Source organism: Liolophura sinensis, chromosome 7 (assembly GCF_032854445.1).
Source record: "Liolophura sinensis isolate JHLJ2023 chromosome 7, CUHK_Ljap_v2, whole genome shotgun sequence".
NCBI lineage: Eukaryota > Metazoa > Mollusca > Polyplacophora > Chitonida > Chitonidae > Liolophura > Liolophura sinensis.
Genome location: NC_088301.1, coordinates 139722 through 162252, shown reverse-complemented (window position 1 = coordinate 162252; position 22531 = coordinate 139722). Strand labels below are relative to the sequence as shown.

General features: G+C 39.3%; 1 protein-coding gene across 1 annotated transcript in view; it reads right to left on the bottom strand.

Annotated features, from left to right (window-relative positions):
- Nucleotides 1-22531, bottom strand: part of LOC135469726 (probable 3',5'-cyclic phosphodiesterase pde-5) — a 51739-nt gene that overhangs the window by 5412 nt on the left and 23796 nt on the right. Inside the window, exons 4-27 of the mRNA XM_064748291.1 lie at nucleotides 22116-22286; nucleotides 21734-21777; nucleotides 21187-21298; nucleotides 20780-20829; nucleotides 20484-20515; nucleotides 19707-19809; nucleotides 19041-19134; nucleotides 18805-18863; nucleotides 17896-17946; nucleotides 15005-15063; nucleotides 14702-14753; nucleotides 13089-13231; nucleotides 11486-11574; nucleotides 10375-10447; nucleotides 9901-10015; nucleotides 9077-9216; nucleotides 8747-8833; nucleotides 6904-6924; nucleotides 5610-5760; nucleotides 5189-5344; nucleotides 4469-4519; nucleotides 3697-3818; nucleotides 2741-2852; nucleotides 1018-1098 (exon numbers count right to left, since the gene is read on the bottom strand). Coding sequence (XP_064604361.1) covers nucleotides 1018-1098; nucleotides 2741-2852; nucleotides 3697-3818; nucleotides 4469-4519; nucleotides 5189-5344; nucleotides 5610-5760; nucleotides 6904-6924; nucleotides 8747-8833; nucleotides 9077-9216; nucleotides 9901-10015; nucleotides 10375-10447; nucleotides 11486-11574; nucleotides 13089-13231; nucleotides 14702-14753; nucleotides 15005-15063; nucleotides 17896-17946; nucleotides 18805-18863; nucleotides 19041-19134; nucleotides 19707-19809; nucleotides 20484-20515; nucleotides 20780-20829; nucleotides 21187-21298; nucleotides 21734-21777; nucleotides 22116-22286 — 2168 coding nt within the window. The remainder of the gene's footprint in view (nucleotides 1-1017; nucleotides 1099-2740; nucleotides 2853-3696; nucleotides 3819-4468; nucleotides 4520-5188; nucleotides 5345-5609; nucleotides 5761-6903; nucleotides 6925-8746; nucleotides 8834-9076; nucleotides 9217-9900; nucleotides 10016-10374; nucleotides 10448-11485; nucleotides 11575-13088; nucleotides 13232-14701; nucleotides 14754-15004; nucleotides 15064-17895; nucleotides 17947-18804; nucleotides 18864-19040; nucleotides 19135-19706; nucleotides 19810-20483; nucleotides 20516-20779; nucleotides 20830-21186; nucleotides 21299-21733; nucleotides 21778-22115; nucleotides 22287-22531) is intronic.

The following is a 22531-nucleotide window of genomic DNA, read 5'->3' as shown; positions in this document are numbered from 1 at the left end:
CACTATACAAGGGACACTCACGTCTTCCTTCTGTGTGATATCAAGGTCTATAGTCTGACGTGAATATCGACTTTCAACATGCTCATTTGGATTTGTCGCCATCATCCTTCTATACCAGAAAGGTGGCTTCCTCACGTCTTCCTTCTGTGTGATATCTGAGTCTGACGTGGATATCGACTTTCAACATGCTCATTTGGCTTGTCGCCATCATCCTTCTATACCAGAGAGGTGGCTTTCATTTCAAATGATTTCTATTCGTTGACAATAGACATTTTGTATTGTTTACTGAAATTTGTACAATTATCGACTGTAAAAATGTTTGAAATTGTAAATGTGGCGATGAAGTTTGTTTGTATTAATGATTGCACTGGTACGATCATCGAATGAAGCTTGCATGCACGAATGATTGGATGAAAACAACATAGACTTGCACCAGACAATACTCCATCCTATAATGTAAGTAATGCGTTATTATTGCATTATTGCATTATGCGCAGGGTATAAACTCATTCTCAATAACGTAGTTATGAGATGAGTTTGATATGATCTGAGCGATTTACTAATCTTTTCCCACAAGAACTCGTGTAGAAGCCCACTCTTGCAGGGGCCGTGCCAAGTGCTGACAGTGTAACGCAGTATAAACATTGGCTGGAGGGATCAGAACAAAGGCGTCAAAGAGACAATCCCTATAATACCGTGCTCTTCTAGGATAACAATGGAAGTCTTTTTTGACATCGCGTGGCTACATGTGATATCAGACGAAAATACTTTCGTTGCTGCTATTTGAGGGAGACTAGTTTCAGCAGGGTCAAAGGTCAGTTAGCATGCGCATTGATCATGAGACCAGCGAGCAACTTGCATAAAGCTGCGCTAGGTAAGAAACCAGGCTGTGAGCTGGACCGGAACAACAGAAAAGAGCATGTGCATGTGGGTATAGTCAACGAACATCAGGCTTTCTAACACAGGCTACACGTTCTACACATATATGCTGTCTACATGCATTATTAGGCCTACTACCTGAGTCTGAGGTAAATCGTCGGCGCAATCCCTGTCCATTAATGGGATGGGTTTGCTGCCCAGCTCCTTCTCTCGGTCACCCTAACAGACAGGATATGAAAAGTCAGCAACTTACACAACTTCTGATATTCACCCAAAACGCTGAAGAGTTCACTCGCCAAAAGATTCCCAGAGCCAGTTTATTATGATAAGAGGAAACCCATTAATGTCCAGGTTTCAAGACAGTTCATAAGCGCAAGAGGAAACCGATTATTGGACAGTTTGCGAGCCACTTTACTGTGGCGAGAAGAACCTGATTGGAGTCCCGTTTGCTAGACAGTTAATTATGGTAAGGGGAAACCGAATATTGGACAGTTTGCGAGCCACTTAATTATGACCAGAGGAAAAATAAAATTATTATGGAAAATAACAAGTGCCCGGATCAAAGCCAGGGTATTCGACATGTGGCCAAAGCGTAATTACCAAGTTTCTGATAAATAAAGTTTGGATTTCCTGAAAATAAATTGGCTTAGTTAAGAGAGTTAAGGTAAACCTCTAAGCATATCGTGTTCTAAGCGACACAATTCAGGAGAATGGAAAAATGAGGATGAAACAGGTAAAGAAATGAGATAGGTACAGATATGAGACAGGTACAGAAATAAGACAGGTACAGTAATGAGACAGGTACAGAAATGAGACAGGTACAGATAACAATGGATTTCTGGCTGAAAATGAACCTAAACATTGCCATGAACACTAGACATTCAACACATTCACATTTCGTAAACAGGGAAACAATTAATTCACAATCTCTCACAATGTCGTTCCAATTACCTGCTGCCAAAACTCTTCCATAATGGTGAATACGAGTTCTTGGTGTAATTCCCATGGCTTGTACATTGTACACAGATCGGCCACTGTCATGCTCAAGTCCATGATGAGAACTCTACACATCAGCCAAGGGGGACAACTCATAGTCATGCATATCAAACATTTCGCCCCATCACTTTTGCACGATTTTCGTTGATGAGAATTGATTTATCAAATCTGGTACAAACTGAACTTGCTTTGATATGTTCACATGTTCTACATTTCAATCAAAGAAAGGCTAGTTTGGTTTCCTTCTTTGAACAGCTATATGTAACGATTCTAAAAAAATATGTTTCAGTCAAAGACTTCATTAGATTATTAATCGTTAGATTATTTTTCTAGCAAAGTAAGTTTAATTCGACGACAATTTTGGCATTTAAGTTTACTATCGTATAATTTGACGCCATATTTTGTGACTGTTAATACTGGAGCAATCACACGACAAAAAGTGGGTGAAGGCTCAAACGATAGTGCGTGGTGAGATGTGAACGAAACAAGGAAAAACAAAACGTGGATACATTATCCATCATCCAGAGCGGTAAAACACAAGCTATCCGGAGCTAGTTGAAATAAATTAGAAGACTTGAAATGCTTTTCAGTATATGTATGGACTGGGTCGCATTGTCGAGGAGTGAGGTTCATCCCAGACGTAATGGTCTTATCAACATCACAAAAAGGAACGTACATGTAGGATAGCTGTATTTTTTTCTAATTCTGTCATTAATGAAGCCGAAAACTGGGAAAAATATTTGAGGAATTACCAATTGCTGTTCACAAAGATGCTAATCGAACTCTGTACCTATGTGGTGAGAGCAGGAAGAGGATCATAGACGATAGGATATTTCTAAAGAAGAGGACAAATCTTCCTCCATACCTGTTCGTAAAACTCCTCGAAGATGACCTTGACCGTCTCGACCTGTACGTCCCAGGGTTTCATGTTGGCACAAAGGTCACATCCGGTCATGGTAATGGCTCTCAAAATTTTTCTAACAGACGATTAGAGAGACAAGAGGAACGGAGCTTTAGCACACAAACACAGCAAACTGTTTTTAGTGAAAACCAAGGTGCAGAAAAGAATATACCCATCTGCTCTATCAACACCAAAAATGTCTGTAAAATCGCAGGTTGAAATGTAATACATCGACGCAGTCAGTCACACGTTGCCCAATCTGAATATTTCCTGAAAGTCTCTTCCAGACAATACATTTTCCTCTTTAAAATTGCTGCCAGTCTGTCCAGAATGTGTGGGAAGCCAGCAAATAATAAATGGTGTACTGTACTCCGAAAAAATGCATATTTAACGAGAGTTTAAGCTCACCTTTTCTCTCCATAAAATGCCTAAGCAGAGTTCTATCACTGTCTGCGTTGTTCATGTACATCCCAACCCAAGTCTTTAATATCTGAGCCTGCATAATTCTGCATGACTGTTAACGCTATTCATGTTTGTAATGGCTTGTGAAAAGATTATCAAGTTAAAAGATTATCAGATGGAATCAAAATATTAGTTTTCAAGGTGAGTGAAATGAATAATGGTGAATACACACTCAAACACGCACGTCATTGAACATGGTCTAACGAATGCATTATTACACACTTTTGTCAGTACCAACCCTTTCGTAACATGAGAAATAGCATCCAATTTTAAAGATAATATCCTTAAACTTTAAAGGCAGTACCTTAAGAGCTACATGGAATAATGACTAAATAAAAGACGGAATAGTTTATTTGAAATGTTTGTCAGTATCATTATTTGTATGTTACTTCATTTATAGAATGTTAATATGTAATGGTTCACAAGCCAAATCTTCTGTGGTATACTTCCACTCTTACCTGTGTTCCTCGTTTTGCCAGGAGAACTCTCCTTTTTCTGCGGTTTCCTTCAGCTTGGCGCGATTGCCAAAGAAAAGCGCTAGGTCTGTTGCAAGGATACAATGTCTTATTTCACCGAGAACCTATGCAAAAGAAGCACAGTGTATAATCAAGTTTTCCCATTCAGGGTTTCAAACTATTCAAAACGGTTTTTGATTGGATAAGCAGCAGTGTTGTCTCTGATAGATTGCCACTTAAATTTTCTCTGTGTTCAACACCTTTGTCATGTATGCATACATGGGGGTTAACGTTCCCACTTTACAACCTTTGCCATGTTGTTTAATACATAGAGGATTGCGAGAACTCGTTGATGACGACCCTCATACCTGTTTTACCATCCCTATGACCAACTGACCTATCCGTTTTATGACGACCCATATATTACCGAGATTATGACCAGCTAACCTACACGTCTGATGACGACCCTTATATTACCATGCTTATGACGAGCTCAACTGTTTGTACTCGTCTGGTGACGACTCTTATATTACCATGTTTATGACCAACTAATCTGCTTGTACTCGTCTGATGACGACCCTTATATTACCATGCTTATGACGAGCTCAACTGTTTGTACTCGTCTGGTGACGACTTATATTACCATGTTTATGACCAACTAATCTGCTTGTACTCGTCTGATGACGACCCTTATATTACCATGCATATGACCAGCTGACCTGCCCGTTTAAATCCGACCCTTGAATTACTATTACCAGGCTTATGACCAACTGACCTGCTTGTACTCGTCTGATGACAAGTGCTTGAAAATATTATGCCCTTCGTGCTGAAAGAAAAAGCAAATCGGCAATAAAACTTGTTCTTTATTGCTATAGTGTAGCAACTGTTACTAAAAATCAACCAGTGCAGTTGAAGTTACCAAAAATACGCATTGGATACTTAGTTTGTTTGCTTTAGGCTACATGTCGATTTCACCATCAATCATGTCAGCATATTTATCGTGTCATTTCATTTCACCAAAACAGTGTGCTTAAGACAATAGGCGTGATGCACAACTCAGTCCCAGAATAAAATCGCCAGTTATAAAATTTGGAAACTGAGCCCTCATAATCAAATCAGACACTTTGGCCATCACAGCCAGTTGAGGAGGAATGGTGACTCACGCGCTCACTCGGTCATTACAGCTAGTTGTGGAACTCACCTGCAGAATGGTAACTCACTCGGCCTTTACAGCTAGTTGTGGAGCTCACCTGCAGAATGGTAACTCACTCGGCCATTACAGCTAGTTGTGGAACTCACCTGCAGAATGGTAACTCACTCGGCCATTACAGCTAGTTGTGGAACTCACCTGCAGAATCGTAACTCACTCGGACGTTACAGCTAGTTGTGGAACTCACCTGCAGAATCGTAACTCACTCGGACGTTACAGCTAGTTGTGGAACTCACCTGTAGAATGGTAACTCACTCGGCCTTTACAGCTAGTTGTGGAACTTACCTGCAGAATGGTAACCGTCTGGTTGAAGTGGTGGTGTTCCATGGTGGACGTTGAGTACACGGCCGCTAGAGGCGAGGCACTCTTCACCATGAAGGCGTTGTTCTTCCCCCGATGATCAAGATCATGGCAGAGGCAGGCCACAAATAAGGCTAAGCACTGCAGAAGAACACAAACCTTGTACTTCTTAACACGGTGCGTATTTACCCCTATTACAGAATTTTTCACCGATGCACTGAGGCAGAAGAAATAAAACATGGCGGTATTTGACTGATTGATTGAGCATGCCGAGACAGAGGTCCTGCGAAAGTACGAAGGAGTGTAGAATGTGTAGGCGTTTCTGAGCTTGGAATCAGTTTACCACGGAAGGATAACGTTATTCATTTCAACCTAAATCAATACTAGAAGACAAGAGAACATTTACCTCAATAGGGGTGAACTGATGTGAGGAGGTTTTGATCACTGTGTACATCGCATGTGCCACGGAGAACGCATGCGCCCAGTTGTGGTACGGCACCTTTCGGTAGTTCTTTCTGACCGTGAGGGTGAACCTCAGGAGGTCGTGAAGGTCAAATCTGAGGAAACGGCGAAATTAGAAATTAAAACTTCTAGACAGCTTACAGGTTTTACCTTTTCTTAACTTGTAATTTATTTCCATAAATTATGAATGAAATAATCAAATTACAAGAAAATACTACTGTTGTGGCTAGATTATGCTAATTTGTGTTAATTTTAACAGAAAGTCTGCTTTCTAAGCGATGCTAGGATGTATTCTGCTATTGCAGCAGATTGTTGTGTGAAATGTAACACACATATTCTATTAATTCAGCATAAAGATTCTACTAGACTAACAGGATACTATGATGAGTTTGACAGAATATGGTATTCTAATAACAGACTACATTCTAGCGTCAGTCAGACAAAACACTTTCTATTAAAATCAACAGATTAATTTTTTGAGTGTGATGGAATTCCCTCAGTGACGAGGAGAATGCTAAGACATGCGACTATATAAACACAATAAGAATCGTGAAAATCATTCAACTGAAATTTCTGAATGGAAATTAGTTGATTTTGAGATATCACCATTCATCTGATTTCCAGCACGGAGATGATATAGATGATATAGATGGTATAGATGATACAGATGATATAGATGATATAGATGATATAGATGATATAGATGTGGACACCGAGAACAAATCAATGGCTGTTCTGTAGGCCAACTGTGTTGAACACGGTATTCTTACAAATACAGATTATTGTTACAAATGTTAACAGTAGGTAGTCTAGTGTGTGGGATATGCTCACGGCGGAAACAAAGGATTGAAAAGTGGATAACCTAGCCTGCTGAATGTGAAAAGCAGTGATAGTCGGTCAACTACGGATTAACAAGATGTTATAGGACTATAATTTAGTAATCATGGATCAGTTATTCAAAAGTGCATTATAAACTGAGCCATGCGTAAGTTTTATTAATATCAGTCAATGGAAATGTCTTAGAACAAGCTGAACATAATGCATTTTTGAACGACTAAACCAGCAGTAAATTAATGGAATAATATTTAAAATCACAAAACGCAACAATGTGTGTTAGTGCCATGTAAGGTTTCTGTATAAAAATAAAATAGTGAAACTAGTCAAAGTTATATTGCGTGAATAAGCAAGCAGAATAAGGCCGAGCAGTTTAAGGTTTTAACTGTAAACAGCAAGGTTACCTCTTTTCGTCTTCTGGAGATCTACAATGAAAAAGTTTTAATCTTCATACCTGCTGTTATCCGAGACGTAATGGATCACCATGCAAGATGACACCAAAAAAATTTGTGTATTTAACGGACATATGGTATTTAGTCAGTTTCGTGAAACATTATTTTCCGTTTTTCCATAATGATTTGCATAAACGTTGTTTTTGAAGCATACATCATAAAACGACAGGGCGACATTAAATATTATTTGTAACTTTCCGGCCAACTAGGACTGACGCACGCAAATGTTATTTTTTTCATCGAGCCATGATTCAGCAAAATGGCCCCAGTTCTGTCACTCGGCAAATTATTAGTCAGCAATCTTTCAGAAGGTCAGTCAACGCGGTGACCTTTGCGACTTTCAATCTGTTAGTTCTGAATATGAACACTCCAAAAACCAATACAAACCAATAAACCATTTAGAGAATCCTCAAAATTAGCTTTTCGTTTAAAATAAATAGCCGTAAATCCTCTGAATTTTCATTGGGGTAGACACAGGTTTACAGCATATATCATGCACACAGGGAAGTCGACCTGCCGACATATGACTTAACAATGCCGGGTCAGGGAGAAGAGGAACTGCCGGCATATGACTTAACAATGCCGGGTCACGGAGAAGAGGAACTGCCGGCATACGACTTAACAATGCCGGGTCAGGGAGAAGAGCAACTGCCGGCATATGACTTAACAATGCCAGGTCACAGAGAAGAGGAACTGCCGGCATATGACTTAACAATGCCGGGTCACGGATAAGAGGAACTGCCGGCATATGACTTAACAATGCCAGGTCACGGAGAAGAGGAGCTTTCAACATGTGACTTAACAATGCCGGGTCAAGGATAAGAGGAACTGCCGGCATGTGACTTAACAATGCCAGGTCAAGGAGAAGAGGGACTGCCGGCATGTGACTTAACAATGCCGAGTCACATTGAAGGGGAGCTTTCAACATATGACTTAACAATGCCGGGTCACGGGGAAGAGGAGCACCCGGCATGTGACGTAACAATACGGAGTCACAGGGAAGAGGAGTTGCCGTCATGTGACTTAACAATGCCAGGTCACAGGGAAGAGGAGCACCCGGCATGTGACGTAACAATGCCGAGTCACCGGGAAGAGGAGTTGCCGTCATGTGACTTAACAATGCCAGGTCACAGGGAAGAGGAACTGCCGGCATATGACTTAACAATGCCGAGTCACCGGGAAGAGGAGCTGCCCATATGTGACTTAACAATGCCGGGTCATGAGGAAGTGAAGCTGCCGACATATGACTCAACAAGTCACGAGTCACGGGGAAGAGGAGCTGCCGACATATGACTTAACAATGCCAGGTCACAGGGAAGAGGAGCTGCCGACATGACTTAACAATGCCACGTCACGGGGAAGTAGACCTGTCGGCATGTGGCTTAACAATGCCGAGTCACAGGGAAGAGGAACTGCCGACAGACTTAACAATGCCGAGTGACAGGGAAGAGGAGTTGCCGTCATGTGACTTAACAATGCCAGGCCACAGGGAAGAGGAACTTCCGGCATGTGACTTAACAATGTCAAATCACAGGGAAGAGGAGCTTCGGACATATGCCTTGATAAATTATTATGCGATTTGCAGGTCAGTCAACAGAAAACCGTGTTTTCCCGTCTGCAGAGTTCCGTACTAGTACACTGCATATATGTATGTTATGGGTGAGGTGCTAGGTGTAATCCAAGCGTTGGCGTAGATAAAACTGCATCTGTTTATTTGAGATGGAACAGTTATTGATTTAATAGATGTTAATCATCCTGAAGGCTATTAAGGGTCATACCTTTGGACAATGCTTACCTGTTCAGCTCAAATAAGTCTCTGAACATATAAATAACGTAGAGCGGTTGTTCATCACCGGTTACCGCCCATGGCGAGAAGTTGTAGCTGAAATGAACAACAACTTTATTTCAATTCATACAATAACAATCCTCATTTCTGTCATCTATAGTTTCCTTCTTTAGAGATAACTATTTTATGTTGTAGTTAATCAGTCTATAGCTTTATTTAGCCAAACGTGTATGTTTATGTTGTGTCTCAGTGCGTGGCCTATGCTATCTATCAATGGAATGCCCAAACTTTGGACATCAATGGCGCCAATTTGCCCTTAGGTCTTTGTCATAAACTCACTCTATTAGATGAGGAAGCTTGTCAGGTACAGCCTTCATCTTTAGTTCCTCGAACTCGTCCTCAGCACACTGACTATGGTAGGACAGAACCTCCAGAGCTACGCGGTACTTCTGCTCGGATCTGCGAATCTTGTCGTACAGCTGTGGGGAAAAGAAAACGCCAGGGATTATAAGGTTTTAAAAACGTACTGTTGCCAAATTTGTCAGTGCAGGAATGTTTCTCCATCTCAGGCCATGACCCGCTTGACTGGTGAAGTTTTCAAACTCGCTTTCCATGTCGAAAGTGTCTCCGCTGTCACGCAATGTCGACGTATTTACACATCTTCCGTACCAAATGACCTGTCACAGACACCAGATATGACGCCCGGCTCAGCCCCGGTGAAGGCTGACAGTGTGGGGGGCTGTTCATTTATTTATTTGATTGGAGTTTAACAATGTACTCAAGAATATTTCACTTATACGACGGCGGCCAGCATTATGGTAGGTGGAAACCGGGCAGAGCCCTGGGGAAACCCACGACCATCCGCAGGTTGCTGATAGACCTTCCCACATACGGCCGGTGAGGAAGCCAGCATAAGCTGGACTAATAACTCATAGCGATCGCATTGTTGAGAGGCTCCTGGGTCATGACGCTGCGCTAGCGCCCTAACCAACTAAGCCACGGAGGCCCATTGGTTTGTTCAGAGGTATATGATAAACAAACATGCTCCAGTTAAACATGTGGAATCAAACCTATCAGAATGGTATAAAAAAAACCTCCCTGAGAGGAAAATGCGTACAAGACCACTTGATTGCTTCCCAGCATGACATGCAGAGAGTGTTTACCTTAGCATGATGGAGAGCCAGTCCACAGTACACAGCAAACGTCTCAAACGATTCCTCATCCGCTTTATTAAACACACCATTGAGTTTATTCACCATCTGAACAACACCTATAATTCTGCAAAATAAAACAAAATGAAGAAATATATGAATAATTTTACTTAAAAGTTTCCGCTTCATATTTAAGGGTGTGTAATTTAGACGTTTGTATTATTTTACTGTCTCTTCAGGTCAAATGTTAACATGGAAAAAAGTTGAAAGTTTGCTATGCGTTCACAAAATGAGATGCAACATTTTAAATTCTTTTCCTAGAATATTTCCTACATACAATAAAATGCCCTCTGGTTTGAAACTGTTGAATACAGATGATGGTTCAGTTTGTGAAACGAAAGAATTCATGTTCTCAAAACTTCAAATTCACGTACTGTTACAAGGCAAACTACTCAGTGTAGGTAATGGGGAAGTCACTCTACTTACATTCCTCGGATGTATATAGGCATGCACAGGATGGTTTTTGTCGTGTAACCGGTTTGAAGATCGACCTCCCTGGGAAAGAGATGACAAAAACAATCAACGATTATCAGGGATTTCTGATGTTGTGTTTTCACCGCCTAAAATCGATCACAAGCAAAAGTCATGATGAACACAGCGTTATTAATCAAAGCAAGTTAATATGCGAGAAGATAAAGACACAACTAGATGAATCTAATAACAATGGTAACACTATGACTTTGTCATGTGTCCCGTTGTATTTACTGTCAACTGAATGGAATCCTCAGTTTCCAGCTTTTCATGATAATCAAGAACGCGATCTTCAAAGCAAGACATGCTTTGGTCATGACTTATTCATCAACACGTTTCATGGATTTTTGATCTCAAAGGCACTCATAATTACAATGTCACATCTTAACGGCAAGTGTGAAGATTTAAGATTTTCACATCTTACGGTTAAGTATATGCCTGACGAAAGACTTAAAACATTGTTCATAAAAACAGTTAAATTGATTTTTTTACAATGTTTTCAATCTAGTAAACACTGGATTCTGCGGCATCAAGACAATATTGTCCCTCTTAGAGTCGATTTTTAATTTTAATTGAATTAAAGGTTAATCCTAAAATATCACTGGAACAATAACTGTCATCATGCGATTTAGTCTAATTCTTTATTTGCTTGATGAGGATGACCCACAGCCAACTGGCCACTTGGTGATCTCATACGTCTGAGGAATCGTTGTGACCAAGCTGGGAATCATCATTTATAAGAGATAGGTGGAAACAAACCACAATGTAGACCAAAATGCATGGCCGGGAACTGTTCACCCAATCCCCTAGTCATGTCCAATAAATTAAGCTTGCATTATAAAACGTCTCACCAAGGCAGTGACTGTGAGTTCAAATCTAACTCATGCTGGGAAGGTCTTGCAGCAACCTGCGGATCTTCGTTGGATTCCTCCGGGCTTTGCCCGGTTCCTCCTACCGTGATGCTGGCAGCCTGAATTGCCATATTCGTGTTGTAAGGCGTAAAGCATAAATCAAATAAATAAGTAAACAAGTAAAGATATACGAGCGACAGGAGTGGTTTTACCTGTGAATCTATCATCTTTATATGCGTCTGAAATATTGAGAATTTGTCCTGTAGATGCCACGTGACCTGCAACACCTTTGTCCATGGGGAATCTAAAAAACGTAAAGACGGTGTGCTATTTATTTAGACACAGTTTTCTGCGGATTATACATGTCAAAATAAGCTTATATAACATAATCATTTCTCGTAGAGCTGTTAGCAGACGGTTTAACTTGTGTCAACGTTTTAATAAAGGATTGAGGACAAATCTCAACAGACGAAATGCCACCGTTTGCATTTGAATATTTTTCAAAGCATTTTTATCATTTTGAATAGCCATAAATTGAAATTAATGATAAAATAATTAATAACTTCACGAGCATTAAAATTAATTCATGAACAAAGAATTTAACAAAAATCTTCATTATTCTAAACTATGTTTAACCACAAAACGTAGCAAACTGAAAATGCAGCAAGATGGAAGACATACCGATAATAAAAGTAACAACATGACACTAACTGGAATATGAAGTGAGGTGAATAGTGAGGGATAATCGGAGAAAAGTGCTGTAACAAGTGATGATGATGTGATTCAGTCAGAGGAGTTTCACACGTGTAGTGGCGGGGGGGGGGGGGGGCAATTGATCGTCTGTGTCGCTAACTAACTAGGCGAAATTCTCTATACATTCCTAAAAGGTTGACGCTCTAACTAGCTTTTGCTATTCCAAGCAGTTACAAAGGTGAAGTCATCTACTAAGCAGATGTCTTGCCTTAGGCTCCACGCGCCTTTTCTAAAGTATAGCAGTGTTAGGTTTTCATCCTAACACACAAAGCATGCATGGTAGTATACAACCTACATCGGAAGGTTTAACGTGGCAGTCAAAATAGTGAAACATGACAGCTTGTAATTTTATCCAAAAAAGTTCGAACCGAAAGGAAAATATGTAAAACAGAGACAACTAATACCACAAAGCATAAAAACAGCCGTTCCTTTCTGCTAAATCTTTGGCGTGACGGTTTATTTCGCAAGTACTTGAAAAAAGCTGTACCTGTTTCAAGTATTTCTTATTAATAAACATCCAAAACTTCAACCCAATTGCTCTACCTCAGCGTTTCTGTCACTAAATAAATAATTCACCTGAAAAACCTGGATAGGAAATTACGCTTTCAAATTAAGATGAACAAAATCATACTGTAAAAGCTATTAGGCAACGTCTATTAGTCTAACATACAAACGTATAAGTAATGCAACTGCTCGAAACTTTTCCCACAGTTAAGTCCCACAATTGAGCTCTACGATTTCTCTGTCACCTATTTTGATCGACAGGTTGCAGTTAATACAGGATACTTTAGGAGATGGTTTCATCTGTATGTCTAAAGGGTAAATGCTTAGGTTAAAACAGTGCAATTCAAAAAAATTTGTGGTTAGTTTTTCTTTTAGAATAAAACTTAAAACGGTGCCATAAAAAACATCTTCAAAGATAATAACGTGCTTTTTTAGAAATAAGAAAAAAAGCATAAAAAGGAATAAAAAAAATAAATAAAATAAGAAAAACTTAGAAGGAAAGCTGTATTTCTGGTTAGCGGTGGTCACAACACTACATACTTGTTGAGAGCACAACCAGACCTTATCTCTTTCTGAAGTACTGGGTTTTTGTCTGGCTCCTCCGTGGAACCGGTGTCAAATATTCGGGCGTACAGTTCACGTGATCGCATATCGACCAGGAAAAGCGACGCCCTATCAGCATTCACAAGCTTTTTTGCATAGTTCTGTCAAAGAATACAGATAATGGTTTTGTATACAAAGGCTTAATAGAGAACTCGTACCAGTCGCTTGGAACAAAATAAGCCATTTCCTGCTGTGAAACGTGCAAACATAATCCACGTTCTTTTCTGTTACAAGAATGCATTTTATGTTCTGTGTGTTCTGTCTGTGCGATGTCTGCGGGATGTCTGCGCGATGTCTGTGCGATGTCTGTGCGATGTCTGCGGGATGTCTGTTTAGATCACTGTTTGATTTAGACTGTTATTTCAGACAATGTAGGCTGTGCCGAGTCAAACTGCTCCTTCTTAGCAAATGTAGCAATTTTTGCTTATATATAGGTTCCATCTGCCTTGTGATTGATTACAAGCAACGCGAGACATCACGAGGTTGTGCTTTATCAATTAGTTATTGATTTTTGCTGAACAAACCACTTCGCCTGAAATAATGTACGAGTCAAAATAACAGTGTCTTCAGCTCCCCTTGCGACGAGATTTGATGTTAATATATCCTCTGCACCGAAACCTAACCTGATCTCTCGGTTGCTTTTGTCCTGGCGCTGCTCAGTACCCACGTCAAATATTCGGGCGTACAGTTCATGGGTGTGGTTATCCAACAGAAACAAGGAGGCACGATCTGCGTTCACCAACTTTTGAGCAAAATTCTGGACACAAACATTTAAATGATACATTTTTACCACACCAAAATTATCGGCCTCGTGTTTTATAACAACGATAAGGTTCCACAAATAAAATAAACCGGTAACTCTACAATGAAAAATAAAAACTTCCGTTCATGTTAACTGGAATCGTCTAAGTGAAGAAAAGGTCATGTTACATGCAGCACTCGGCCATGGAGATGTAATTCATTCTGTCAAGTCTCCTCACAAGGTTTTAACGGAAGCTTGTTTTATCAGTGTAATATCTGATCCACTAATAGCTTATTTTTTTCGGTGAAATGTCTAAATCATTAATGTAGGCCGACAATTTTTCTTTAGCTATACTGCTAATAATGGACAGGTGATTTCTTGCCTGTAGAGTACAGACAACAGATCAAATTTAATAGATTTCAGATTTTCCTTGGATATAGAATTTAGTTTCATACCTTTGTAGAATATGGAAAATGGCGTTACACAACAATCAAAAAACTAAATTAATAGAACAAAAAGTAATCACATGTGAAGAAACAAGTCAAATCACAATTACACTGGAAAAATGAATCCCAATGAAAAGATACAAAAACATTAAACTATAACTGGAAATGATCCGTTACACTCATTCATTTTTTCTTTGGCAGTTTCAGAAATACGTGGAACAGATAACAACACTGTATCATAAGTATCATGTATCATATATGTATCAGCAAATTCTTAAATAAAATTTAAATAATTACTGAAAACCTGTTAATTTATAAAAAAAGCCACAAACTTGGGCTACTGATTGAGTTATGTGGGGAAGAGACATTCTCCGACCACTCACCATAATCTTCATTATAAGAGTGTCCATGCTGACGATATCTTGAAATATTGATCTGTAATAAATTAATTAGAAACAAGTTAAAAAGAAACATAAACGTGTGCTGATCAGGTGCGTGGATCAACGTTTGCATAACGTTTGTCCTTTGTCAAATTATACACGATTACGTATAATCAGTTATAATTAAAAATATATTAGTTTGCAACACAACAAATATATGTTTACTTCAAAATGTGTGAAATGTTAAAAAAAACATAGAGAAGCTGGGCGAGGGGCTCAGTGCGATACCAAGTGTGGTGTACTTACTTAGTTACAGTTAATAGGAAATCGTTGAGTTTCCGCTGTCTCGTCATTGCATGGTACATCTGTGAAAATCAAGGTTTATACGTGTTTAAGAATACGTGATTCTTGGAAACAATCACTATTATTATTATTATTAAAGCCAAAGTGCAACTGATTTTCAAATCGGTAATCTTAATCGCCCATGCATGTGTATTACCATACTCAGTTAAGTTATTTACCATGTCATAGACTCTACATTAAACAGTGACTTTGATCGTCTTTTCTGTGCATACCCGTGTGAACAGTGGTTTTCGGCCACAGGGATTAACTTGAGAAACTGTTTCCATATGTTGATTAAGTTACATGTGTTCACTTTTTGGGAGCTTGAAGCAGTTTTAGAAAATAGGTATTTTTGTGTGAATTATACAGGCGATGCCTGAGTAGTTGTGAATGAAAGTGAAATACAAAGGTGAAGCAAAATAATACCTTCGTGGTTATAAAAAGAGAGATTAGAGTAAAAGACAGAAATTATTAGGAATATCAGAATCATCACACCATCGATATAATACCAAAACACAGAGATGAAATAAATCTGCATTGCTTCAAAATTATGTGGAGTAAAAAGTAGAAAACGAGACTAAAACGATTGTTAATGTATTAAAACGTTTTGAGTAAAAACGAAATGAAATGATTTTTGAGGTGGGGCGAAGCGGTAACAGTTCAGTAGGTAACAGCAGACAAAACTCAAACCCAAAAGTTTAGGACAACAACAACAATAACGGAGTGACGTCGTCGTTTTGACTGTATTCTAGTCACGTGATACAACCAACCTTTAATGACAAGCACACCTGTAGGAACACGTGACGTCGGGACAGATGGAAAAAGACGGTCAGAGGGTGACTTGGATTAACACACATGGACATTATCACAGAAAAGTATTCGTTAAAAAAATTAGTTAAGCAAGTGACACGTATACATATCCTACATGACAACACATTCAACAGTGTAGCCTACACGAACTACCCGTAAAACGATGTAATTATCCTACATGACCACATTCAGCAGTGTACACGAATTACCCGGAAATGATGTAATTATCCTACATGACCACATTCAGCAGTGTACACGAATTACCCGGAAATGATGTAATTATCCTACATGACCACATTCAGCAGTGTACACGAATTACCCGTAAACGATATAATTATCCTACATGACCACATTCAGCAGTGTACACAAATTACCCGGAAATGATGTAATTATCCTACATGACCACATTCAGCAGTGTACACAAATTACCCGTAAACGATGTAATTATCCTACATGACCACATTCAGCAGTGTACACGAATTACCCGGAAATGATGTAATTATCCTACATGACCACATTCAGCAGTGTACACAAATTACCCGTAAACGATGTAATTATCCTACAAGACCACATTCAGCAGTGTACACAAATTACCCGGAAATGATGTAATTATCCTACATGACCACATTCAGCAGTGTACACAAATTACCCGTAAACGATGTAATTATCCTACATGACCACATTCAGCAGTGTACACAAATTACCCGTAAACGATATAATTATCCTACATGACCACATTCAGCAGTGTACACGAATTACCCGTAAACGATGTAATTATCCTACATGACCACATTCAGCAGTGTACACGAGTTACCCGTAAACGATGTAATTATCCTAAATGACCACATTCAGCAGTGTACACAAATTACCCGTAAACGATATAATTATCCTACATGACCACATTCAGCAGTGTACACAAATTACCCGGAAATGATGTAATTATCCTACATGACCACATTCAGCAGTGTACACGAATTACCCGGAAACGATGTAATTATCCTACATGATCACATTCAGCAGTGTACACGAATTACCCGTAAACGATGTAATTATCCTACATGACCACATTCAGCAGTGTACACGAATTACCCGTAAACGATATAATTATCCTACATGACCACATTCAGCAGTGTACACGAATTACCCGTAAACGATATAATTATCCTACATGACCACATTCAGCAGTGTACACGAATTACCCGTAAACGATGTAATTATCCTACATGACCACATTCAGCAGTGTACACGAATTACCCGGAAATGATGTAATTATCCTACATGACCACATTCAGCAGTGTACACGAATTACGCTCTCACAATAAATCTGTTGCAATTTATACCTGTTTATAAGGTGCTAGCATAATGACATCTTTACATAAAGTCGCAATACATCATGGAATTTGACACGGAATTTGCTTGTGGCTAATGTTAAATATATTAACAATCTATTAACAAATGCAAATCATTTTTTTGTGATGTTTGACTTTAGACAGCAATAAATCAAGGGAAGCTGATGAGATAAATATATAGTTGAGCTGAGTGAACTTCCTAAGGAGTTCTTAACGGCAACTGCCATCCAGGAAAAGGCATTGTTAAAAAGCAGAGTATGACATCTTGCTCTTTACCTATAGCAGAATAAACCATTTCCATTTTCGAATCAGTTCTAACCCCATTTCATACCCCATGATGATCATAGCTCGGAAGTATGACGGTGCCATTATCGATCTCAACGAGTGTCTACTTTTCAGTGTTGAACCATTTACACGGTCTTCATATATCACTTTATACTTCTGGACAGCATACGACTTCAGTGACATGAAGAACATGTAGATGGCAATTCAGTCTAGGCCATACTATGCATTGCCGCTTAAGCGTTGCTATTTCACTTCTCATACCGATGGGCTTATGGTATAGCGTACGTTTTGCGTCGTTTTAGGCACCATGATTGACCTGTGACATTCAGAATGACATTCATGATCCATGCATGCAAGTGAACGGACATTTTAGGATCCGTGAACAATACTGGAAGAAGTTTGGAATGATACCTCAGCAAAGTGAACAGCTACGCTTCCCCAGAGCAGGAATTTGGCTACCATCTAAAATAAGAAACATGAAGTTAGTAGGAAAGCTATCGGACATATTATGACGTAGCGAGCCGATTCACTGACACTCTCACTTGATACATTTCTTTTTTATTGGGGTATTTTTGCTTGAACAAAGGCATTTTGTTCTGTCTATAACGAAATGAAACAAACCTGACATCTGACGAAAAAGCAATGTGTGAGAGAATTGGCTCAAGCTTGGTTAATATTAGGGTATAATATTTGCATCATACATATACGTATTAGTTAAAAGCCCACTCTTACAGTGTGTTAATCATGGATAACACAGATAGCGGTATACCTCGTGATATTGCACAATAATATCAGTCCACAAGAGGTACCACTTGGCCACCTGGTGGGAGGCAAAAGAACCGTTAAAACAAGGGCAATTACACTCAGAAAGACCACTGTGTATTACAATTTTACAGTCGTTTTTCTGTATGCCCATATATATCACTGCTATGTACATTGTCAGCCTTTCACTAAGGGATGGTGTGGCAGGATCATAACGTATTACATAGTGAAATTCTTTCTTTAAACGTTATTTTAGTTTTGTCTTTCAATCAAAGATAAAATTAATTCCCGACAATGTGCCTGTTAACACACATAAGTTCAATGGTCGAGCATTTCACATACTGATTTTTGAAAATCAAAACTCATGGGAAGGTCTGCTAGCAACCTTTGGATGGTCGTGAGTTTCCCCCTGGCTCTGTCCGGTTTCCTCCCACCATAATGCTGGTGTATAAGGGAAATATTCTTGAGTACGGCGTAAAACACAAATCAAATAAATAAAATAAGTAAAATTTCAAAATTGCTACATAAAAATGTTCTGGTCAGAATGGTCAATCATACCTCTTCGTCATCCACGCTGAAGTAAGGACATCCAATATGTCTGTATAATTCAACCACACCTACAGACAAAACAAATGACAGCGTGAACATACAGTAACATAGCATGGAGCACCCACATAGCCTTATTCAAAGAAGTGGCCGAAAATCCTCCAGGCTTGTTCCCAAAAATGACTTAATTCCACACAATAGTTACACTTCGGGCCCCCCACCCGAAGTAAAAATCTATCGGTACTTACCTAGAACTTCCCCGGAGGAGTATATGATTGGCTGCGCAATCACTGACTGGGCCTTGTCGCTTCCGGATACCAAGCCTTCTGGGAACCGGGAGTCCTGATGGAAATGGCCAACAATGCAGATAATGAAAACCTACTCAGTCTTAACCTAGAAGGATTCTTTTTCAAGGGTTCAAACTCTCAAAAATTTCATGTAAGTGCCTCTGAGAAGGTTAGTTCAACATTCGGTGGCAAACTAAACAATGGTTTCTCTGTAAATATAAGTATTCATGCGCCTTATTAGTAATTTAAACCAATGTCGCAGCGTAATGACCCAGGAGTCTCTCACCAATGCGGTCGCTGTGAGTTCAAGTCCAGCTCCTCTGCGGCCATATGTAGGAACGTCTGCAGCAACCTGCGGCTGGTCGTGGGTTTCCCCTGGGCTCTGCCCGGTTTCGACCCACCATAAGGCTGGCCGCCGTCGTATAAGTGAAATATTCTTGAATACTGCGTAAAACACCAATCAAATAAATAAATAAATAAATAAATAAATAAACCAATGTGTATAAACTCAGAAAATCTACTGACAACGGATTCTCCTCTTTGGATGTAAGGCAGACAAAATACCTACCTGTATTACATCGTTAAACCGAATCTCCTTTTTGCATGTAAGGTAGACGGAATACCTACCTGTATTATATCATTAAGCCGAATGCTTTCCTTTGTATACGCGACATAAGCCGAGAGAGTACTGCCCTTTCCAATGTGTCTTGAATGCACTGATTGGGATTTTCTGAAACATATCATTGTTTTGTTTACAATCATTTTGTTAAGAAACAAAGTACAACGGATTATTTTGTGAAAAACACAAACAGAATTCCAACTAACAATTTACTGCTTTCAAGGGAGGTAACTCTGACACATGAACGCGTTTGAAAACGTGTCAAGCAGAGACATTCACATTAGTGTGATATGCAGTAATATCCACGCTCTTAATTTCCATATTAAATATCTCCATATTAAAGGAGACGAAAACATAAAAATGATGACAAAATCAGATGAAAGAGCGTGAAAACTTATTTAATATAAAACTTGTTTATTTTAATTTTTTCTTTCAGGTGGAAAGTGTATTTGAAAATATTTTTGTATGGTGGATATTTGGGATCACATATATGGTATATGTATATACATTTATATGTATGTATAATATGGTATATATTGTCTTTGCATAATAATGCTTTAAATAAGGATGTGATGCATGACTAATACATTTATCTGAATGTAAATTTGTTGTATATATCCCAACACTTGCAAGCTTAAATCAAGTCGCCATGTAGCTCTCGTATGGTGCAAGATTATTCCCGAGGTTTTTATGTTGTTTTTGTTTTGAAAGCATACATAGTTTTCGTTTGTCACCAAATAATCGAAAAAAATACTTCGTGTCTAAGATATAAAAGTAGTACATACCCCTGACCGTTTGGTTTGTACTGGAAAATCTCCTAGAGAACAAATAAAACAAATATCTTTATCGACACATAGAAAAATCCCCAGGAATAATGACGAGATAATAACACAAACCTAGGGACATCCACACGATACAGGAAACAAAAACAGTCCTGTACCAGAAGCTACAGATAAAGCCGCTGTGAGATAAGACCCATCAGCATGATGGCTTTTATTGAAAAATTATTTAAGATAAGAAGAACTCATCAATATTTTACGTTCTTTGTAAGCCGACCAAAGGCATGGTTAATATCACTGACCTCGTTGTTTTCATCCATCAGGCACAAGTTAAAACCGTCCGCATTCATTGCTGTAAAAAGAATAGCACAGTCAGACCTTGTATTTGGGGCCATACATATGTATATGTATATATATGTATGTGCTTTAATAACACTTTATTTAGTTAAAATATCACTAGAGACATATTTACAAAATTTCCAGAGGCTATTCTCAATGATGATTGAATACATGTTTACATGTTTACGTTCCATCAGAGATATCCCAAGCAGACAGCTCAGGAATGACCTGGTATAAACCAGATAATGTATCTTAAGGCGAGAGCAGAGCTATAATACCACATTAGTGTAATACTACTGCTGAAACACTAGAGTCGCTAACTTCACGCACCCAGCAGTCAACCAATCAAACAGGTTGTTACAAATCTTACCTGACGCCATACAACACGCCAACTCGTACAGAATTTGACTCCGGTTGGACAACTGGTTCATGTCCCTCGTCAAATCTTGCAGGAGCCTCCATTTGTCTGCTTGTAGACAGGACTGTAAACAAGATACCAAAGACTATTACACACTGCCCGAAAACTAAAGGCACTGCATTTCACCTACAGATTACCATCTGTGAAGTAAACAAATGCTTGATCCTGACTGAGTTATCCACCTTTTAGGGCCAGTTAAGAGTTTTTTGTGGAGTTTGAACAATTTTTTCTATCAGAAAAACTGAAATGTTAGTATCATGCCGGACATAATGTCTTACTAGTGCCTGTCTTACTAAAACGCCATGCCGAAGACACCAGACACGACGTCCCGACCAGTCACATTATATCCCCCCCCCCTCCCCCCCTCACCTTGAGCGCCGAGATTACTTACATCAACGTTAAAGTCTTAGGTACGACTCAGTTGGGGATTAACCCTGAGACATACCGTTTACAGGACAGATGATCAATCAGTGTGTACGAAACAACAAAAATGACTTACTTTCCATTTGGCGATTGTTGGTTTTCTGTTTTCTTGAGAATCTCCTACAACATATCAAAATATGAGTTCGTTTTGCGGCAAAGATGGAGGCCTTCACATGTTATCAAGGGACCGATTGTATTTATGCATTTATCTGTTTATTTATTTATTTTACGCCATACTCAAGAAGATTTTACTTTTACGATTGCGACTGACATTATGGTGGGAGGAAACTCGAACAACCGTAAGTTGCTGACCTTCCCAAGTTCGGCCGGAGAGGAGACCAGCCGAACTGCATTTGTGACATATAACACTGACTGAATATGGGGGTTTTATGCTTAAATCTTTCTGGTTACTATAAAAACCAAGGATCTTCTGTACTATCAGCAACATCGTGCCTTACCGTTTATCAGTCCTGACTCTGTCAACCTTTGTCTGTTGCTCTGCTTGCTGTTGGCGAGGCGACGATTGGACCATTTCTCCAAGCGTTCATTATTGATATGTGCTGAGACGTAGCGGTCCAGAAATTCGGGATTTTCATTGAGATATTGTGTCACGACCTCCGTGGTCAAATCTGAAACGCCAACAAATACTGCTACCTCATCTGTGGAGAACATATGTGAAAGTTAGCCAATGACATGCACCTGAACAGGTGTCAGCATTGACATATTTTATCTTATTACATTAATTAATCTGATTGATGTTTGGTACCATACTCAACAGTTTTTCACTCATGTGTACGGCAGCCTGATTTACAGATGGAGGAAGCTCATGTGTACGGGAGCCTGATTTACAGATGTAGGAAGCTCGTGTGTACGG